Genomic DNA, 19,268 nt, shown 5'->3' on the forward strand with positions numbered 1-19,268 from the left:
ACATTTAACAGTTTATAATAACCAGATATATTGCACAGTTGAGCTTTTTTGCAGGGGAAATGTATGCTAATCTAGATTTGGAAAATGCATTTTGTAGACATCAATGGTGCTCTGTATAGTAATTGGATGTTTGTTTGTTTTTAATTCTAATAGGGTGATCCTGGTGAAAAAGGTGAAGATGGCTTTCCAGTAAGTGTAAATCTTTTATGACTGTGCAGGGGTGGGGGGACGAGTTTCCCACATCAAACTAATTAACACACACATACAAACCAAATTTCAGGTTTCCTAAAGTGCAAAAAGAAAAAAAAATCCCTGGGAAAAAGGAAAGGAAAAACAAGAGTTGGAAATCTATCTCAGGAACAGGAAAAACTCCAAAACCAGATGGCTTAAAAATCCTCTTATTTGCCTATCTGTCAAAATAAAACAAAACAAAAAACAATCTAGCAAAAAAAATAATATTTCAATGTTGACTCACCATATAACAGCAATTCATTGCTGCAAGGCAAGTAGAGATTCACCCTTCTGATATTGTATAAAAATGTTTTTACCCTGTCCCTATGAAAGAAAATGCCACAGTTCTGATCCTTGATAGATTCCATGTGTTGGAACATTAGCCAAGCAAAATATTTATGTTCTTAACTAACAGTGACCAAGCTAAGGTCATGTTAACAACTGTTTTAATTCCAGCCTCAAATATGGCAATTGTAGGACAAGTTGAAACTATATGAAATAATATTGCAACTTCTGAATAACAGCATGCAAACCTTATTAAACGTTTTCTGAAGTATCCTATATCCATCAAACAGAATTTTCGGTTTTATTAGTCTAATTTTAAGATAAAAAGAAATGAATTTCACATTCTTTAATGGGAGCTTCAGTGAACTTATTTCAACTTCTCATAATAAAAGTTTTCCATTTTAGGAACTTGAAATAAATTTTTAAAGGCTCTAGTGGTCATGGAGCTTTAGAGGGAGTGATGCTTCAGGAACAAATAACCCAAATCAAAATCAAACTTTAATTTTAAATTCTACAACAGTTATAAAAATATCTTTATCTAAACATAGCTGGTTTATTTAGTCTTTTTTATCAGTCATCATTAAGTGCAAATATCAAAAGTACTCCCAGAACAAAGAAGGATATCAGAACTTGCTTGATCACAAAATAGTTTTCAAGTTGGGCCTAAGTTGAGTTGATTTCCGAAATTCTATATTTCAACCAATAACTAAAGTTTAATTTTAATTTTAAAGTTAATAACAGCAACTTTATTGTTGTCAGTAATTTTATTATTGTCAGTAATCAATTAATGAAAATGCTCAGCTAAGTTAATTAAGAGGAGTCAAAAAGAAAACAAAAAATCCCCCCAAAAGCATTAGCCATCATCAAAAAAGTTATGCTGCATGATTCACTGAAGATGTAAGAAGACTGAAGTCATCAACACACAGTAGCCATGCTTGCATACCATGTTCTCTAGTTGCCTACCAGTTGTTTCCTTGCCAAGGGTTCCTTAGTAAGGTAAATCAAGCATCATTCCAGAGTCCCAATAACTGGAATAATTGCCCAAAATAACAGTATCAGCAACTATATGTGGGTGATCAATAATGAGACTAAAACATCATTGGGATCACAAGAATCTCTGAATTCTGAACATCTTAATTGGCCCTTCAGCTTCATAGGGAACTTTAGCTACACCAGTAGAAATCTCACCACTGATTACTTGATTGCTTCCAAGCCATCTGTAATGGTCTGTGAGAAGAACCCTGCAAGACAGAAGAGAGAGTTACAATCTAGACAAGAGGTCGCCAACCTTTTGGACATCAGGGACCACCAAACTCATAATTTTAAATCCTGGAGACCACTAATATGAATTTTGACTGACAGTGGCTTGCTGACGTTGGTGGGAGAGAGAGATAGAGATCTAATCTAACCCCCTCTTTTTTTATAAAAAAGAGCAATTTTTACCCAAAATCAGGCAAAGCAGGCAGGCAGATTGAGTTGCTCACAGAATCATGGATTCATTCAGAGATCTATCTATCTGCCAACGGCTACCTGAGTCTGTCACATAAAATTTGCTTTCAAGCAGACTCACAAAATTAACTCACAACACACCATGTATGTAAATATTGAATTTTTTATTTAAAAAAGAGCAACTTTTATCCAAAATCAGGCAAAGCAGGCAGGCAGATTGAGTTGCTCCCAGAATCACAGATTCATTCAGAGATTTATCTATCCACCATCAGCTACCTGAGTCTGCACTGAAACTTCCTAAGGAAGGTTCCGCTCTGCTTAAAAGCAGAGCGGAAGATCTAAAGATTAACTAGAAAGCAAGAAATCCAACAATTTCCTGCTTTCTAGCTAATCTAAATCTCTAATCTAAAAAAAATAGCAATTTAACAGGCATGTTTGCCAGGTTAGGAGTGAGTAAATGGGGAGGGTTCCCGTGGACCATGTGGGCAGTGTAGCCTTGTGTTCCTGCGCAACCTGGATTAATTGCTTTAAGGAGGTGCTCTGGGGGTGACATTTCTCTGCAAACCACCAAAATTTTCTCATGGCCCAACAGTTGGCGACCACTGACATCTGAGCCCTCAGGTGAAATGAGAATAGAGAAACTGTCTCAGGATGAACACTCAGAAGTGTCAACCCTCCTAGGAAAACCAGACAAAAACAAGAGCAGGTGAACTAATTCTACTTTATTATAAGGCTACATTAACCAAATCTTGCAAATCTGAAAGTACAAATCTTCTGCCCTCACTTTTAAGAGACTGACCATTCAGAGTGGGTCCTTCATAAGTTTTTCTCCCTGACAATTAAGCTACTGGGCACTCCTTCTTTGATTGTCTGATTCTCCCCTAAGGAGTATCTCTTCTATGCACTCCTCAATATAATTCCCATATACCATTACAGAAGGGACCCACCCTAGTTCTCTGGGAAGTACAGGCAGGGGAGTTGGGAGGTGTTTTCAGTTTTGCAAGATTGTGTTAGTGTAAACCTACAATAAAAGTAAAGTAGCATTTAGTTCTCATGGTTTTAGTTTCCTGTCTGGACTACTTTGGATGGCTGATACTAGCCTATCCCATAGTAGCTATAAAATCTTGAGCCAGACTGAGGGAGTGATCATTTCATGATAGCCTTAGGGTTTCCGAAGATCATACTAGAGAGCTTTTGCCATCTCAAGCAATTGATCAGTGGGGAGTATACCAACAAGATTGCTACTCTGGTTCTGCAACCCAGCACTAGGTAAACTGTTCATAACAAACCAACCAATGATTTCCCTGTGAGACAATTAGAATTTTGATTACATAATCCCTGCACGAGGGATCCATACACTGCTGCTTTGTCAAATATTGAAGGAAACACAGCTTTGCAGCTCTTCAATGCAGATTTCAACGGTGCAAACTAAATTGACCTTTTCGTCTCTGATCATATCAAAGAGGAGGTGCTAATTTTAATTGATCCGGCATTGACTAACAACTCCATGAGGTGAGAGATCAGATTAGCATAGTAACTCAAGCGTTAATGATGGGAAATTGCAGTACGAGGAGCAACCATAACTGATCTTGGATGATCTGATCCTTGCCCCACCATTCCTGCTGGCTTTTTCACAGATTTTCTGAAGACAGTATATTGCAACTTTTCAGCCAAGCACATATTTTCCCCAGGACCAGAAATCCCGTTCAAGATACTGACACAGTCAAAGTTTTACTTTGGGTGGTCTCTCAGGCAACAAAGTAGAAAACGAGTACAATGTATACTGAGCAAATATGTACAAAAGGAACCTGACTAGGAACTCTTCTCCAACAATCCAGCTCCTCTACTTCTACAACCATTCCTTTGGGATACTGTCTCTTATTCTAGGCCAGTGTTCCTCAATCTTAGCAACTTTAAGAAGTGTGGATTTCCACTCCCAGAATTCTCCAACCAGCATCAGGTCCACTCATCTTAAAGTTGCTAAGGTAAAGAAATACCGTACTAGGTGAATCTTCCCCAAAGCTACATTTTGCCTCTTCTGCCTCTCATCCAAACAAGATTTTCATATTGAACAAAGTTGAACAGAATAAGGTGCAGAAGGATCCTTACTCTGAAGATCAAATCAAAGATGCAGATAAAAAATGGTCAGGTGCTGCAGGATTAGTGTTAGGAGCTCTTCATGGAAGAGCAACCCTCTTGCACATCCCCACTAACTATTTATAGTTATTATATTTATCATTCTAAATATATCCAGTATTGTCTCTCTCTCTGCTTAATAGGTTAGTTCTGCTTGGAAGAATCCCAACAGGCCTCTCTCGTGTTATGTTCTCTCTAAAAAGAGGATATGCTTCTATTAAATACTTTTTAAAAGTACTGATTAAAAAGAATCCATACAATCTATTAAAAGAAAAAAGTTGCATTTCCTTTTTAAAACAATTTTTTTATTTTATTCAAAACATTAAAATACAAACTACAAAAATAGAAAAAAAATGCAAAAACAAAACAAAGCTAAATAAGCCTGCACCAAAAAAGTGCATAAACAAACATAAATTGTTCCTCCTAGTTGAATACTGATAAATATATTTCAAAGATAATAACTCCTCCCCCTTGTGAAGCAGGTGCATAATTTGTAAATTTCTACAACACTACTTACCCAACCAGCTTAGCCTGACATCTATTTAATATATGAAAATATAGTTAACAGGTAACAGTTAACACTCCCATCTAGAATTATTACCTTCTAGGTCCTCTTCTCTGGTAGGTCCATGTTCGTCCAAGAGTCATCATGTTCAAAGTGGTGCAAAATTTGGATTTTGTCCATAGAACTTGTACTGAAATTTTAATTTTAATTAACTATATTAACTCATGTAAAATATCTGCCATCTTTTAAAAGGGGTCACCAGGCCAGAGCATCAAAGGGGGAAAAGGTGAACCTGGGAAACCTGGTCCACGGGTATGTATGGTTGGTTTTTTTTTGGATAGCCATTAGGATATTAGAATTAGCCATTTGCATATTTTTACACCATAGGGAGTTCCACAAATGGAATTGATTTCTTATTGAAGTTGTACATTGTCTTTTGAGGGCTTTGTAATTTCCTATTTATTTATTTTTATATTTTGCTATTTTAAAATTAATTCTGTAATGACCAGAGGGCTGAACATATATTTCCAGGTTGGGATGCGAGGGTGTTTTGTTTTCATGGCTGATGTTGTTTTGTTACAGTCCCGTTGAATTTTTCATTCAGAAAGGTACATTAGAAGAATAAATTAAAGAGGACAAAATATATTTAATGAAACAGCCATGAATTTCAGTGAAAGGGTCTTCACCAGCATTTAGTCTCATGTAAGCTATTTGTTGTAGTTTTATGTTCTGTGAAGTTGCAAGGTGGTAAAGAAAAAAACATTGCTTTCCACACGCACAAATGATGGCATCCACATAAACAAATAGGAAAGTTTAGATTCAGTTCGTCATAAAACCATGGAAAGTCTTCAGCAGAGGTGCTTTGCAGTATGCAAGAGCAATGCAGAAGTACCTCCTACCTGTCTGTATCTGAATGCTTCATCTGGCTTGTAGACACACCCATTGCAGGGACAAGTAGGAGTTGTCAGATGGAAGTTTGCAAAGCAGCTTTGTGAGCTTTGCAAAAGATTCAGCTGGTTTTGGGGATCTGAGGGAGGTGTTTATTCCTTCCCTTGAATATTTGTATTTGTTACTGTGGCCAAAACTACTTAAATAAAAGGGGTTTTAAAAAACAGATATGGGCAAATGGTGATTTGATCACTCTGTTTTGTCTTTTCCTTGTAAAAAATGTAAAAACTTTCTGTTAAACCATAAACTTGACGGATAACCAAAAGAGGATTAAAGAACTTTGAGGCCAGGCCCTGAAGGCATCCTGCACAATTTCCCCATCAGTCTGATAGGTCTCACTGCACTTCCAATGCCCTGAAGGGAAAAAAAGAGCTTCCTGAACTTTAAGATACACTTTACTGAAATCGGTGGAAAGTTTTCATTGTTGTTATTTGTTTATTTGTTACTGATAGAGAACGGCTGAGGGGACGTTTTAGTTGGGAAAAGAAAGGTGGCCAGACTTTCAAAAAGTGGAACTTTCTTTGAAAAACCATTCCTTTACTAACTGCGACGAGTTTCAGAATAGTGACTGTTGATATCAGTGGGAAAGGTTCAAAAGTGTGTTAATAGAGTGTGTGTATCTTTACAATTGCAGTGTTACACAATCCAGCAGAAGCAAGGGAGTAAGTGTACATGTGGCTGTGGAAAAGTGTCCTATGCTCTGTGCTTACAATAGGTTCTGCTAGAGATAGAACTGCCATAGCCAGTTCTAACTCTGATCAGATATACTATGTGTGTACTTCAGCAGGTATTCCACATATTTTCATATCAAAGAAGCTCAGACACTCTTTTCCAAACAATATTGGGACAGACTGAATACGTGAAAGAAGGATACTTACATGGATAAATAGGAAGCCATCTGGAGGATTATTAGGATGTTAGAGAGCAGGATTAGTTGATGATTCTGCAGCATTATTCTCACCATTTTTCTAAGAAAACTTGAAAACTGGGATTATTGTGCAGGGAAATACTTTGTGTAACTCGTTAATTCTTCATTAGTCTCAGCAACCCAATAGAAACAAGAATTTTCATGCTGACTAAATAAGTAAAATTATTCATTTTACAGGGAAGGCCTGGAAAGGATGGAGAGGATGGAGAGAAGGGAGAACGTGTATGTAGGTCACTTTATCATAAATATTGTATTCCTTTTCATTTTCATAGAAGATTTGCTGCTGGTAATTCTTGATTTCAAGATAAAAACCTATGAATTGTTCTGCATGTCAATTTTGCAAAAATAGCTTTGGACAGTCTTTAGCTTTGTTTTGGGAAAGGGGAAGTCATTTACAATGATTGTATACAAATCGGGCCTTTTCTTACTGTGATACCTGCAGGGAGTACCTGGTCAGCCAGGAATTCCTGGACAACCTGGTGTACTTGGATTTAAAGTAAGTAGCCACCATATAATAAGTACAAAAAGTCAAATAAACAAGTATAACTAGATAGATAGATAGATAGATAGATAGATAGACAGATAGATAGATAGATAGATAGAAGCATACTCAAACTACTTCTTTTAATCAGAGCCTCTAACAATGATAAATTTGTGTCTCATAGAGCTTATGTTAAATAATAGGTAAATCTTTCTGGCAAAAATTCTCCACTTAGAATAAAAATCATGGCAACCAAAAATTCATAGTCCTCCACAAACCATTTTGTCCTAGTAAGCATTATAATAGCAGGTCAGAGACTGAGTAAAAAGGATTTTTTCCTTAATCTGTTATTGGTTCCCATCAGTGGTTGGTAAAGAGAAAGAGGATCAAGGATGATTCAAGTAGCGATCTTTCAGAATGAAAGGAGGGAAAAAAGAATGCAGCTGATTTCTGAATCACATCTTAACACGATAACTAACTTAAACTAAGGTTTGCTGAGCTCTTATCTGTTATGTTTATAAAACCATAGGATTGTCCTCTTTTGTGATTTAATCCAACAGGCACACAGGGAAGTTTAGCCACAATACTCTAATAGGTCTTCAATTAGCAAACTGAAAAATGGTTTCTTAATATATATGCCTCTAAATTAATTGATATTCATATTGCTTATAACAATGTCACTGGCGTTGTTATAATGTACTATAATGCACTTGTTAAGATTGCCAATTTTCAAGCCAATTGGTAAAAACCACTGCAACTATAGCCTGGATGATCAAACATAAGTCCAAAATGTTGTGTTCTGTGCAGTGTGATTTTTGTCCTAAACAAGCAGGTTTGGGGTAAAAGTTTCCATGAGACAAAATGTTCTTCCTACACTCTCTATGGCTCAGTGGTTAAGACGCTGCACTTGTTGGTTGGAAATCTGACAGACCAGGCTCAAGACCTGAGTGCCACCCTCACCCCGGCTCCTGCTAACCTAGCAGTTTAAAAGCAAATACAAGTACATAAATAGGGTATCACTTCGGTGGGAAAATAACAGCACTCCATGACATCATGCTGGCCACATGACCATGGAAATGTCTTTGGACAGCACTGGCTTAATGGCCTTGAAATGGAGATGAGCACTGCCCCCTACAGTCGGCAGTGACTAATGAAGTAAAATCCACAGGGACTCCTTTACCTTGTTTACCTATGCTCCCCGAACCTTCTAAAAGAAGTGAAAAATATTTAAATCCCAGTCCTCCCAATGTCAGCATTTTATCATTATCAGAAGACCTTTTAGTGTTTGCTGGTTGGCAACATTTTTAAGTATTGGTTCAAAACTGGCAAAATAAATCTTATCAGCAGAAAGGCTCTACAGACTCCCACAGCTAGTACACTATTTGGGCTTACAGTATTTTTATAGATATAATTTATATTGTTAAACCTTTACAAAGTTTTCAAGTGGTTAATGGTATGTATTTGGATCTGAAGGCATTCATACATGCAAAGTTATTAAAGAGAACTGATACACATTTCTGCATTGGCTATGTCTTCCCTTTCCTCCCTTCCCAATGCAATCAGTTGGTTATACCCACTTGTTTCAAAGTCAGTAGATAATTTTTTTTCTTTATCCTCCTCCCAGGGAGACAAGGGTGTAGCAGGACCTCCTGGACCTCCAGGAATTGTAAGTATAAAATCTGGTTTTAAATGTGTTTAAAAAATAAGTAGATAGTTGAATGCAGACTAGACGGTTTGCTTGTGTATTGCAGTATTGACTACTCTGATCAGCAGCAGTTTTCTAGGCTGTTAAATATGACTATTTTTAATTATCTGGGCTGAACCTGATATTGACTATATGCAAAGTATTGCAATCCCTATCCAAATAATCTGGGGGCTTCCTTCCTTCCTTCCATCCTTCCTTCCACTATAAAGATATGACTTTGTTAATAGAATGTTACCTTGGGACACTGGCAATGTGATTTGGAGTTGGATGGTCTTACTCTAGAGTTCTTTTTGACTACATTCCACTGCATTGAGGCAGGATCTGCTCAACTGGTTTGCCTCCAGTAACTAAGAGCCTGATTGAGATTCAGAAGAAGCTCCAGGGTGTAGATTATTCCTGAATTCTGAATTCTGGTACACATACAGTGTTTACTGCTTAAACACAAAGGTGACAAGGGCCTCAGACATGATCATTCCTATGCAAATTCTAAGCACAGTGGATCCTGGTATTTCCCCTGATTTTCAGAGGAACTCTGGGTGATGAAGGAGCATCAGACATGCCTTTGGATTTCCTTCTGGTGATAAGGGTAGCAAAATGAGGTTTCTGTGGTTTCTTCCCCAAACCCCAAAAACTTTAACCTTAGACTGTCTACTATTGACCTCACGCCTTTCCTAAGAGGTCTGTAGGGGGCGTGCATAAACGCACCAATTGTGCCTACTGTCCCTGTCCTATTGTTTCTTTTATTTTTTATTTTTCTTATATGTATCCATGTATTCATAACTATGTTTTTACTTATACCTATTATCTTGTAAGCAATTGACAAAAATAAATAAATAAAATAAAATAAAAATAAATGTCCATAGAGAGGCAAGGCTTGTTTAGGGTGATCCAGTCCCTTTAGGTAGAGAGGAACCAAAGGAACAATTATATGGTTCCTGTGAGTAATATCCTGAGCATCTGTTGAATAACATTTCTTGAATTTGCTTGAAGTGGAACCTAGAGGTTATAGATCCTATAGAGCTCCCAAATTATCTGGGAAGAGTTTGAACCTGTCAACCCCAATGAAATAAACAGGATTCTTGGGGCTGTGAGTTCAGTCATCCTTGTTCTAAAACTCAGAGAGCACCAGGGACTTCACAGTCCATCTTTGAGCTACATATATACTATTCTATTGGCACCAATGTTATAGTTCTATATTATAGATTCTGGTTGTTTAAAATGTCCCAGGAAGTGACATGTGGCAGGTTTACATGACGATTAATACTTCTATGAAGGAGAAGCATGCTCTAAAGAGGTCATGCTAGACTAGCAAAACTGAATTATTTTTGGCCAGTCTTCAGCCAAGTTGTTGAGAAGGTTTATAGCTCCAGAGGACTCCTAGGCAAATGGATAATCTGGATCCTTATTAGTTAGGATTTGGATCTAGTTATAACATTGAAGCAGTACTGATAGCACAAACCCAAAGTGGTTTGCCTTGCTCAAATGAAACCTTTGTTACTGTGTTGTGTGCATTCATTAAAATAACCTTCTTTTTAGATAGGGGAAGGCTTGGGAAATTTGGGGGTTACAATTCCAACACATCTTGGGAACCCCAGGGTTGGGAAGGTTGGGCTAGAGCAATTCCTAAGAAAGACAGGAATCCCAGAAATACTGTAAGCTCTGACCTATTTGGAAAATTTCAGGCTTAAGGGTTTTCTGTGTTTTGATGCTCGGCATTATTTAGGTTACAGATGAAAAAGAAGAAACAGTGTTTGGTGAAAAGGGTGATCCAGGACCTCAGGGGTTTCCAGGAAGGAAAGGTGAACTAGGTCCCAAAGGTAAATCTTGGTCATTATTTATTATATATTCTTAATTGGTTGAGAAATTAATTGAAGTTAAATGGAATTTAAATTGCTAGCCATTTTTTTTACTCATGATGTTTTAATTCTCTTGTGTTACAAGCTGCCTTGATTATTATACAGCCAAGTGGATAGAAAGGTGGGATATAAATCCAATAATAATTCCAATAATAACAAATGTAATTGTTTTTTGTCATGATTTGAGAGAAAATAAGTAACATATCCTCTGGAAAAAAAATCAAAACAATCTTCTACAGTATGTCTTTTGGGCCCCAGATACAGCCAAATATCAAATATAATTTAAGACTTTACTTTCTGAATCATGATTATATTTATTTTATAGGTTTTCAAGGTAGTCCAGGGCCACCAGGGCCTCCAGGTGAGAATATTTGTTAATTTGGTTAATTGATTAATTAGTTTTAGACTGATTTTTGCCGTAACTTTGCCAACTTTTACTTCCAATAATTTCTGTGGATATAAATAGTATATTTTCACTGATATCCACCATAGTTTTTGAAAAATTATTTTATATTTATAGAGCATTTACTTATCTTCAGTATCATTTTCCTATTTTGCATTGAACTTTCCAGTGTCTGGCATTCTTGATACCTTATCAGTGGTTTTGCATCTTTTCTTTCATAGTTGTATTTTTTTCTTAGCAATGTAATTAACATAACTGACATTATAGACGCTTAGTCTCTAAAAGTAAAAGAGTAAAGAGGTTACATCACATCCATGAGATGAGGCAGAGGGAAGGCAGGGCTGTGGGTTACATGTGAAATTTATTATGAACACCTTATCAAGTAACAGTTGTAATGTACTTTCGGACACTGCATCTTTGCCTACATCTGACTAGACACCCACTTCCTCTCCCTTTCTCTTGCCTCAGTTCTGCATAAGTTTAACCATTCAGTGAATCAAGTAAAGTGAGTTGTAGTTCACCAAAACTTAGACCTTTTAATAAAACATGTTGTCTGAAAAGATGTTCCTACTGTAAATACTGTATTTAAATACTGTATTTAAATGTACATTACCTTTTTTTGAGGCATAATGTTCTTTTTCTCTTTTCTGAGAAACTTAGCATACTTTTTAAAAGGACCAAAATGTTTAATATGACACAGTTAAATCAAAATGTATTTGAATAATAAGACTTATGAAGTGATTGTTTAAAAGATCTGTTTGATTTAGTAACTTATAACACTTTACATTTGGGGTCATTGAAGTGGCTTCAACATGAGTGTTCATATGTCCATCTTAATATAATATTTAATTGTTTTATCTTGTGTTTGAAAAATATTTATGACTGTGTCCACCTTAGATAACCTGATGTCTCCTAGATCATGGAATATTATGTCGAAACAATTCTTTTCATTTCCCCTCTCTTTCTCATTACAGAAGAATGTTAGATTTCTATCTCATCTGGCTATTTCAGAACTGATTCTTTTATAATATCTGGTGGTTCTTATTTAAGATAAAACTTTAGAGACAACATTTTTAATGCAGCAACTCTTCTAGACTTAACCAATATGATGTTCTAATTAAGATAAATGTTTAAGATATGGTTATTTGTTAGCCTACTACTTCACAGGTTTGTTGAAGCAGTTAAATGAAAACAGATCTCCACATTAAGGCACCTTGAGCTCCTGGATATGCAATTACAATAACTAAATAATACGTAATTGATAAGTTTAGTATATTATATCTCAATATCTCTTTAATGGAATGAGATGGCATGGCAGCCACCAGAAACATATGGTCTGTATGTCTACACAAATGGCTTCTGGTTGGGAGTATCTCCTATATCTTTAGACTTCATGAAACTGGATATTTTTATAAATAACAGTCTTGATATATAAACCAATGAAAACTGGAAATGATTAAAAAGAAAAAAATGCTTCGACGTATTGTCATATTAAGATATATGGCTAGTTTTACTATTCTTACCTTTAATATTTTTATTTGATATTGTTACTATTATTGATGTATAAACCTTCTTAAGGTTTTCATGCATTTATTTCCATCTTATAATCCAGGGCAAGCTCTTCCAGGGCCACCTGGCTTTCCTGGTGAAAGAGGGAGAAAAGGTGACCAGGGGCCTCCTGGAACATCTTTGCCTGGGCCAAAAGGAAGAGATGGGTTTCCAGGACCTCGTGGTTCACCTGGGGCTCCAGGCCCCCCTGGTGGAACAGGCAAGTCACTATTTTCTTTAGAAAAATCTATTATTTAATATTTTAAAAGACCTGACATAAGCTGTAAATATCAGGATTGTGGCCAGAATGTGTTGAATGAATTTGTCAGAGAACATAATTGAATACTTGTTCTTCAAAACTATTATTTTGGCAAGGCTAAATGACTTTACAACGAGTGAGTGCTGAGTTCTGACAGTAATTTATTAAGATCATACGATTAATCCATTGCAATACAGTATCCTATTTTCTTAACCTCTACAATTGTTGGGTAGAAGGTACTGCAATATAGATTTCTTTGCATGATTATTACTTTGCAAATTGTTGGGATTGCTAAAATATATAGAGATAATATCATGTGAATTAGCCTTAAAGAAATGGACATTATTAGTAATATAATTTCATGGCTCCTGCCTTTTTGTTTTTGTTTGGCAATCCATGCCATTGGTGTAGATTACTGCTGTTTAAACATCAAAATTAATATCCTTTATTTTCTTACCTATTGCAGATGGAAGTAGGTGTGAACGTGGTCCAGCTGGTGACCCAGGTGTTCAAGGCACCCCGGGGCAGTCAGGCTACACAGGAGAAAGAGGAGAGAAAGGTAAGAATGATATTGGTTTTTGACTTTCATTTTTGAGTTCCAAAAAAGAGATGTCATTGATTAATGATTAATGAAAAGTAAATACAATAAAAAGTACAAGTCCTCGACATACGACTAGAGTTGAGCCCAAAATTTATGCTGCTAAGTGAGAAATTTGTTTAGTGAGTTTTGCCCCATTTTATGATTTTTCTTGCCACATTTGTTAAGAGAATCACTGCTGTTGTTAAATTAGTTATTAAGTGAATCTGGATTCCCCGTTGACTTTGCTCCTCAGAAGGTCACAAAAGGTGATCACATGACCCCAGGACACTGCAACTGTCATAAATGTGAACCAGTCATCAAGCATCCGAATGTAAATCACATGACCATGGGGATGTTGCAATGGTCATATGTGTGAAAAATGGTCATAAATCACTTTTTCAGTGCCATTGTAAGTTTGAATAATCACTAAGTGAACTGCTGTAGGTCAAGGATTATCTGTATGAGGATCAGGTAAAAGAATCACAAATATACATGTGAACCAGTGGTGGGATTCAAAAATTTTTGCTCCCGGTTCTGTGGGCGTGGCTTGGTGGGCCTGGCAGGGGAAGGATGCTGTAAAATCTCCAATCAGAGGTGGGATTTGCCGGTTCTCCGAACTACTCAAAATTTCCGCTACTGGTTCTCCAGAACTGGTCAGAACCTGCTGAATACCACCTCTGATGTGAACATACATCTCACTTTAGATATACTCTACTACTTCACATGTAACATGAGGCGTGTAATAAAATGTTGCATAAAAGCCATGGAAACACAGATAGATTTATAAGCTTCATACCCTAAGTAGAACAGGTAATTTACTTAGTGAATATTTAAAAGCAACATTGGTTGCTGCAAAGAAAGACATCACAGGCTTAAAGGCAAGCACGAGTGCAGGATGTAAAGGTAGTCCTCGACTTACAACAGTTCATTTAGTGACCATTCAAAGTTATGATGGCACTAAAAAAACATAACATGACCACTTTTCACACTTACAACCTTTGTAGCATCCCCAAGCTCATGTGATATAAATTCAGACGCTTGGCAACTGGCATGTATTTATGATGGTTGCAGTGTGCTGGTGTAATGTGATCACCTTTTGCAACCTTCTGAAAGCAAAATGGGGACGCCAGATTTGCTTAATAACCAGTTACTAACTTATCAATTACAGTGATTCATCTATGGCAGCGAAGGACATAAAATGGAGCAAAACTCATTTAACCACAGAAATTTTGGGCTTAGTTGTGGTCATAAGACAGGGACTACCTGTATTTTTGTTATTTACTTTGAAATAAGAGACCATTACTTTTAATATTCCTTGATACATTCAAAGCATAAATATATATGTACCCTTCCCATCCACAGATCCTTAAATTTTTATGAACAGAATTGTGATTACAGCTCTTTTTGATTTTGCTCACTCCCCATTATATCTCAATACCTTCCTATTTCCAGGTCAGTAAAATTCTGAACTAAATTTTGAAAGACTAGAAGATATCATATGCAACGAAGAACTCTTGTAAAGATGTCACTTGACTTTCTCCTAGTTTCTCTTGGCACTTATATTTCTCCCCTTATAAACACACACGGTAAAAGTGTACATTGTAACAATATGTAATACATGCATGACTTTTCATAATTAGTGTAACTTTCAACACTACTCCCAAAAAATGGAGCAAAAACAAAGGAGGCAGTTGTAGAACTGAACCGACATTTCCAGCCTGCTGCAAGATGGGACAAAAAGAACTGCTATAACAGCGTATGCAAGAAAACGGAACCAGGAATTGTATTTGAGTTTTGTGCGATAAAGCAAGATACAATCTCCCAAAATGTATGAATGGGCTCAGGAAAAAAAAAAACTAAAATAGATTTCATTTAATTCCCAAAGGAAGGCAATTATTATTAAACTATAGTTAATACAATCATTGTTTGATCAAGCACCTAAGGCTTTCAGGGCTCACAGGCAATATTTTAGGGCAGGCATGTTAAACACATAACCCACAGGCTGGATCCGGTCTGTGCAGGCCATGCCAAGGATTAAAAAAAAAAATCATGATACAGCCAACGATGCAATCAGGTTGACACCCCTGCTTTAGGGTTTCAAGTAGATTATCTTCAACATGTCACATTCAAAGTTTGATTAAATAATATGTGTTGAATATTATGTCACACATATTTCCATTCCTGAGGTATGAGATGCTGAATGTAAAGAATTTTCAAACATGTTTACCTTTTCCCATAGGTGAAAAAGGTGACAGCTGCTTGGACTGTGATGGAGCAGGTTTTCCTGGACCACCAGGGCCCCAAGGACTTCAAGGGGAACCAGGTAAAATAAAAAGAGGGAATCCCTTAATTAGACTGCAGATAAAACTTTTCCCTAGAATTTGTTCTGTTTTTCTGTTGTTCCATTCATCATGTTGCTTCATATAGAAATGGAGAGGTAGTTTCAACATTACATTTGTAACAAAATAACAAGTTTTAAATGTTAGTTTGTATTACTACCAGATGAGGAAAAAGTAAGAATCACTTGGAATCATTGGTACTATTCAGCTGGTTCGCACCGGTTCCTCTGAACCAGTAGCAAGGATTTGACGTGGGTCGCCAAACAAGTAGTAACTTCTGGCTGGCCACGCCCTGACTTGGTCACCGGTCGCTCACTTGCCCCACCTGCCTGACACTAGCCCACCCAGTCACTCCTTAGAGTATTTCTTTTTTTTCCCCTCCCAACAATCAGCTGTTCCTACGATCAGCTGTGCTGGGATTCCCCTCGCTTACTTACTGCTTCGCCCAGGAGGCTTTCCTGAGACCCAGAAGGCCCCCAAAATGTGGGGTACTGCAAAAAGCAAAAAAGCCACGCCCACCTAGTCACATGGCTATAAACCCCTAGCCATGCCCACAGAACTGGTAGTAAAAAAATTTTAATCCCACCACTGTTTGGAATGTTCCTCCCTTCTATTCTGGGCTCTTCAAATTTCATTCTTAACATTCTAGAATGAGTTAAATAATTTTGGCATTTATTTTAATTCATTTTGATGAAAGAGTCTCTTGTTTGACCCTGGAGCAGTAGAAGTGAAGTTAATTCTGCTTTTTTCTGAAAGTGCAATCTTTATTTTCTCCTGATCAAAAAATAAGAGTAACAAGCCTACATTTTCTTATCCTGCATCTTTTCTCTGTCTACGCAAAATGTGAAAACATTATAAAGGGCTGTTTGGAAAATAAGTCTCACAAATGTCAAATTTCATCCACAATTTCTACACAATTGCATGATCATTTAGTTTTGTTTAAGCAGTTTGGAAAGGATGAGCATTCTCTGTAATTGAGGTGATGGTTAAAAATTACATAAAATTCCTTCTTTTTATTGTTGAAGAAAAACATATTGAATTATCATTCCAATATAGCTAGTTCAAGTAAAAAGTATTGATCTTACTGGCAACCAATAAGCAGGATTTCTGACACTGATTTTAAATTATAGCCATTGCCAATTATTTCAAAAACTTCCTGAAAAATAGATTAAACACAGAGCAATACTACTCACAGATGGAACTGGCCAATATTTTAATTTATAATGAGTGGCCTAAACATTACATGGGAGTAATATTCAACAGTTGACTTCTAATACAATACATGACTGGCAAGCATCCACATGGCAAAAGTTTTATGACCCATGCCCACAATAGGCTCACAAAATTGTAAAAAAAAAATTAAATTTTTTCTAAAGCTATTGATTTAAATATATATATATACTTAGTTTTTATTGAGGAGATCTTTCTCTATTCCATGTGATTTTTTGATTAGCACTTTTGAATACAATGAAAGTAGAAAATTGCTGAACAGACAGACTCAAGAAGAGTTTCTCAATTCATTCCAGTAACATATGTTGACAGTTATTCGGCACTAGTCTTCAAGTCATTGAGCCAGTCCTTTCATTACCACCAGTTCTTCATAGTAGCTGAGAACAAAATTTGAGGATTTGGGGAAGGGATTTAGTACCTTTGACTATCCAAAGTCATCTTCTCATTCAAAGCAGTGATAAAGGTTTCAGCCAGACAAATGTGGCTCTCCAAAAATATCAAAAGCCAATCTAATACTTTTCCCCTCTTTTTCTTTTTAAACTAAAGCTGTACACTTTTATGCCTTCTGCAAATACTGTAGTTAGCATGTAAAATTTGAAATGATAGCTAGAAAATGCTCTTCCAAGCACTTATTTCTTTATTTATAAACACATATTCTATTCCTTTAAAAAGGCAATCCAGGACCACCAGGTGCTAAAGGTGATAGAGGCCTTCCTGGATTTGAAGGCATTCCAGGAGTGGCAGTAAGTAAATGGGCGTTTTGGGCAACTTTTCAGATAAATGTTTTTGTAATAATGAATGTCATCAGTGCTTTAGCATTCATTATCTTAGGCAATGAATTACAAATACAAGGCCAAAGCATCTTTCTTTTTGTATTTAAGGGCATGGCATTTTGTTTTGATGAATAGGAAAAAGCTTGCATTTCCCATCTCACAGCACTTATGGAAAGGAGTAATAATGTTTCAATTGTGTCAATAGCCAAGATCTTTAGGACCACACAGGTTGCTAGGTCAGGAGCTGCAGATGCATGCCCCTCCCCCATTTAATACATGCACATATACATTCACAAATGCATGCAGGTATCATTAATTTCCTTGCTTTGCAGCACACTTGAGCAAGGCCACTTGGAGAGGATAGTGTTTTTAAGCTGGGCTGCTGAAAGGGCACTAGCAGTCCTGAGCAGTTTCTGGCAGGGGAAAAGGAAAGCATTGGTGCTTCTCCTTCTCCCAGCAGCCAGCTTGCAACCTGCTAGTTTCTCACTGGAGACGTTCTGTTCTTTCGCAATATTTCTGCTGAAGAATACAGATTACTGGCAGAGAAGCAATCCAATTAATCATTGTGAAGAGGGAAGCCAGTAGCAATTCCTGCTGCCTTGAGGGCAGTGGCTTGTGCTGTGGGTGACTTCATGGACTATCTACTGTATATATAGTAATAAAACTCTCAGTCCTGTAATCTTTTAACAGGATGAAATGATGCATCTTAGGACACCAACTAGAACCGAGTGTGTCCAAAATCTAAAAACCATGATTTGGCAAATTTTATAACATGTTTTATGATATTAAAATGATAATAAAACACTTCATGACATAATACAAAACATGCTGATGTTTGTGCTATACAATTCAACATAGGGTATTTTCAAGGCAGATACATCTGTGAATGTATCTCAGCTTTTCCAGTGAAGGCAATACAATAGAAACTATACATTGTGGAAAGCACTGAGTAATTAGGCAAGAAAAAAATATGAAAGGATGACCCAAAGGATGGCAGATTCCTTTGTATTTATTATAGCCAGGGGTCAAAGCAGTTACAAGTTGTCCACTTAAGATATTTATTATGTCCTTTATTTTTTTGACTAGAGCTTCTGTGTATGGCCTTTAAACAATGCAATTGCTTCCAAAAAGCAAACTAACTAGTTAGTTTACTAGATTTCTAAATCAGAGTCTGCCCAATTTTGGGATCAAGAAATATTATGTTAATGAATGAGCAAATAAGCCTGTAAGGATAGAAATTCTTCACTATCATTGAATGTGGAACTGTTTAAAAATGCACCCATGCTTCAGTTCCCTACCTTTGGAATGATAATTTTCTTTGGAAATGAGAGCTTTCTTTTCTTTGGAATTTCTGTGTGTAGGTGATCGTTGGAGGCGGTGGCACTGTTGAAGCAGGGGTCCTTAGTGCTTCCTGAGCTTGCTTGTTTTCTTGCAAAAGTTTCATTACCCTAACTAGGCAACATCATCAGTGCTAGAAAGGAATGCTGTTTGCTGTCAGTTTATATTCTGGTGCCTTGCCTGCCTGTGAGGGTGGAGGCAAGTCTTAGAGATTCTTTGGTTGGGCTGTTTACTGATAGCTGTTTGGCAGTTTCTTGACTGGGGTATGGCTGAC

General features: G+C 36.8%; 1 protein-coding gene across 1 annotated transcript in view; it reads left to right on the forward strand.

The window, feature by feature from the left end:
- Window positions 1-19,268, forward strand: part of COL4A1 (collagen type IV alpha 1 chain) — a 142,614-nt gene that overhangs the window by 53,852 nt on the left and 69,494 nt on the right. The window contains exons 14-24 of the mRNA XM_026707637.2: window positions 154-189; window positions 4,859-4,918; window positions 6,660-6,704; window positions 6,925-6,978; window positions 8,588-8,629; window positions 10,392-10,485; window positions 10,850-10,885; window positions 12,540-12,695; window positions 13,201-13,293; window positions 15,554-15,637; window positions 17,556-17,626. Of these exons, the coding sequence (XP_026563422.2) occupies window positions 154-189; window positions 4,859-4,918; window positions 6,660-6,704; window positions 6,925-6,978; window positions 8,588-8,629; window positions 10,392-10,485; window positions 10,850-10,885; window positions 12,540-12,695; window positions 13,201-13,293; window positions 15,554-15,637; window positions 17,556-17,626 (771 nt within the window). The remainder of the gene's footprint in view (window positions 1-153; window positions 190-4,858; window positions 4,919-6,659; window positions 6,705-6,924; window positions 6,979-8,587; window positions 8,630-10,391; window positions 10,486-10,849; window positions 10,886-12,539; window positions 12,696-13,200; window positions 13,294-15,553; window positions 15,638-17,555; window positions 17,627-19,268) is intronic.

The sequence above is a fragment of the Pseudonaja textilis genome, chromosome 1 (genome assembly GCF_049901715.1).
Source record: "Pseudonaja textilis isolate UNSWEBS1 chromosome 1, rPseTex1.2, whole genome shotgun sequence".
NCBI lineage: Eukaryota > Metazoa > Chordata > Lepidosauria > Squamata > Elapidae > Pseudonaja > Pseudonaja textilis.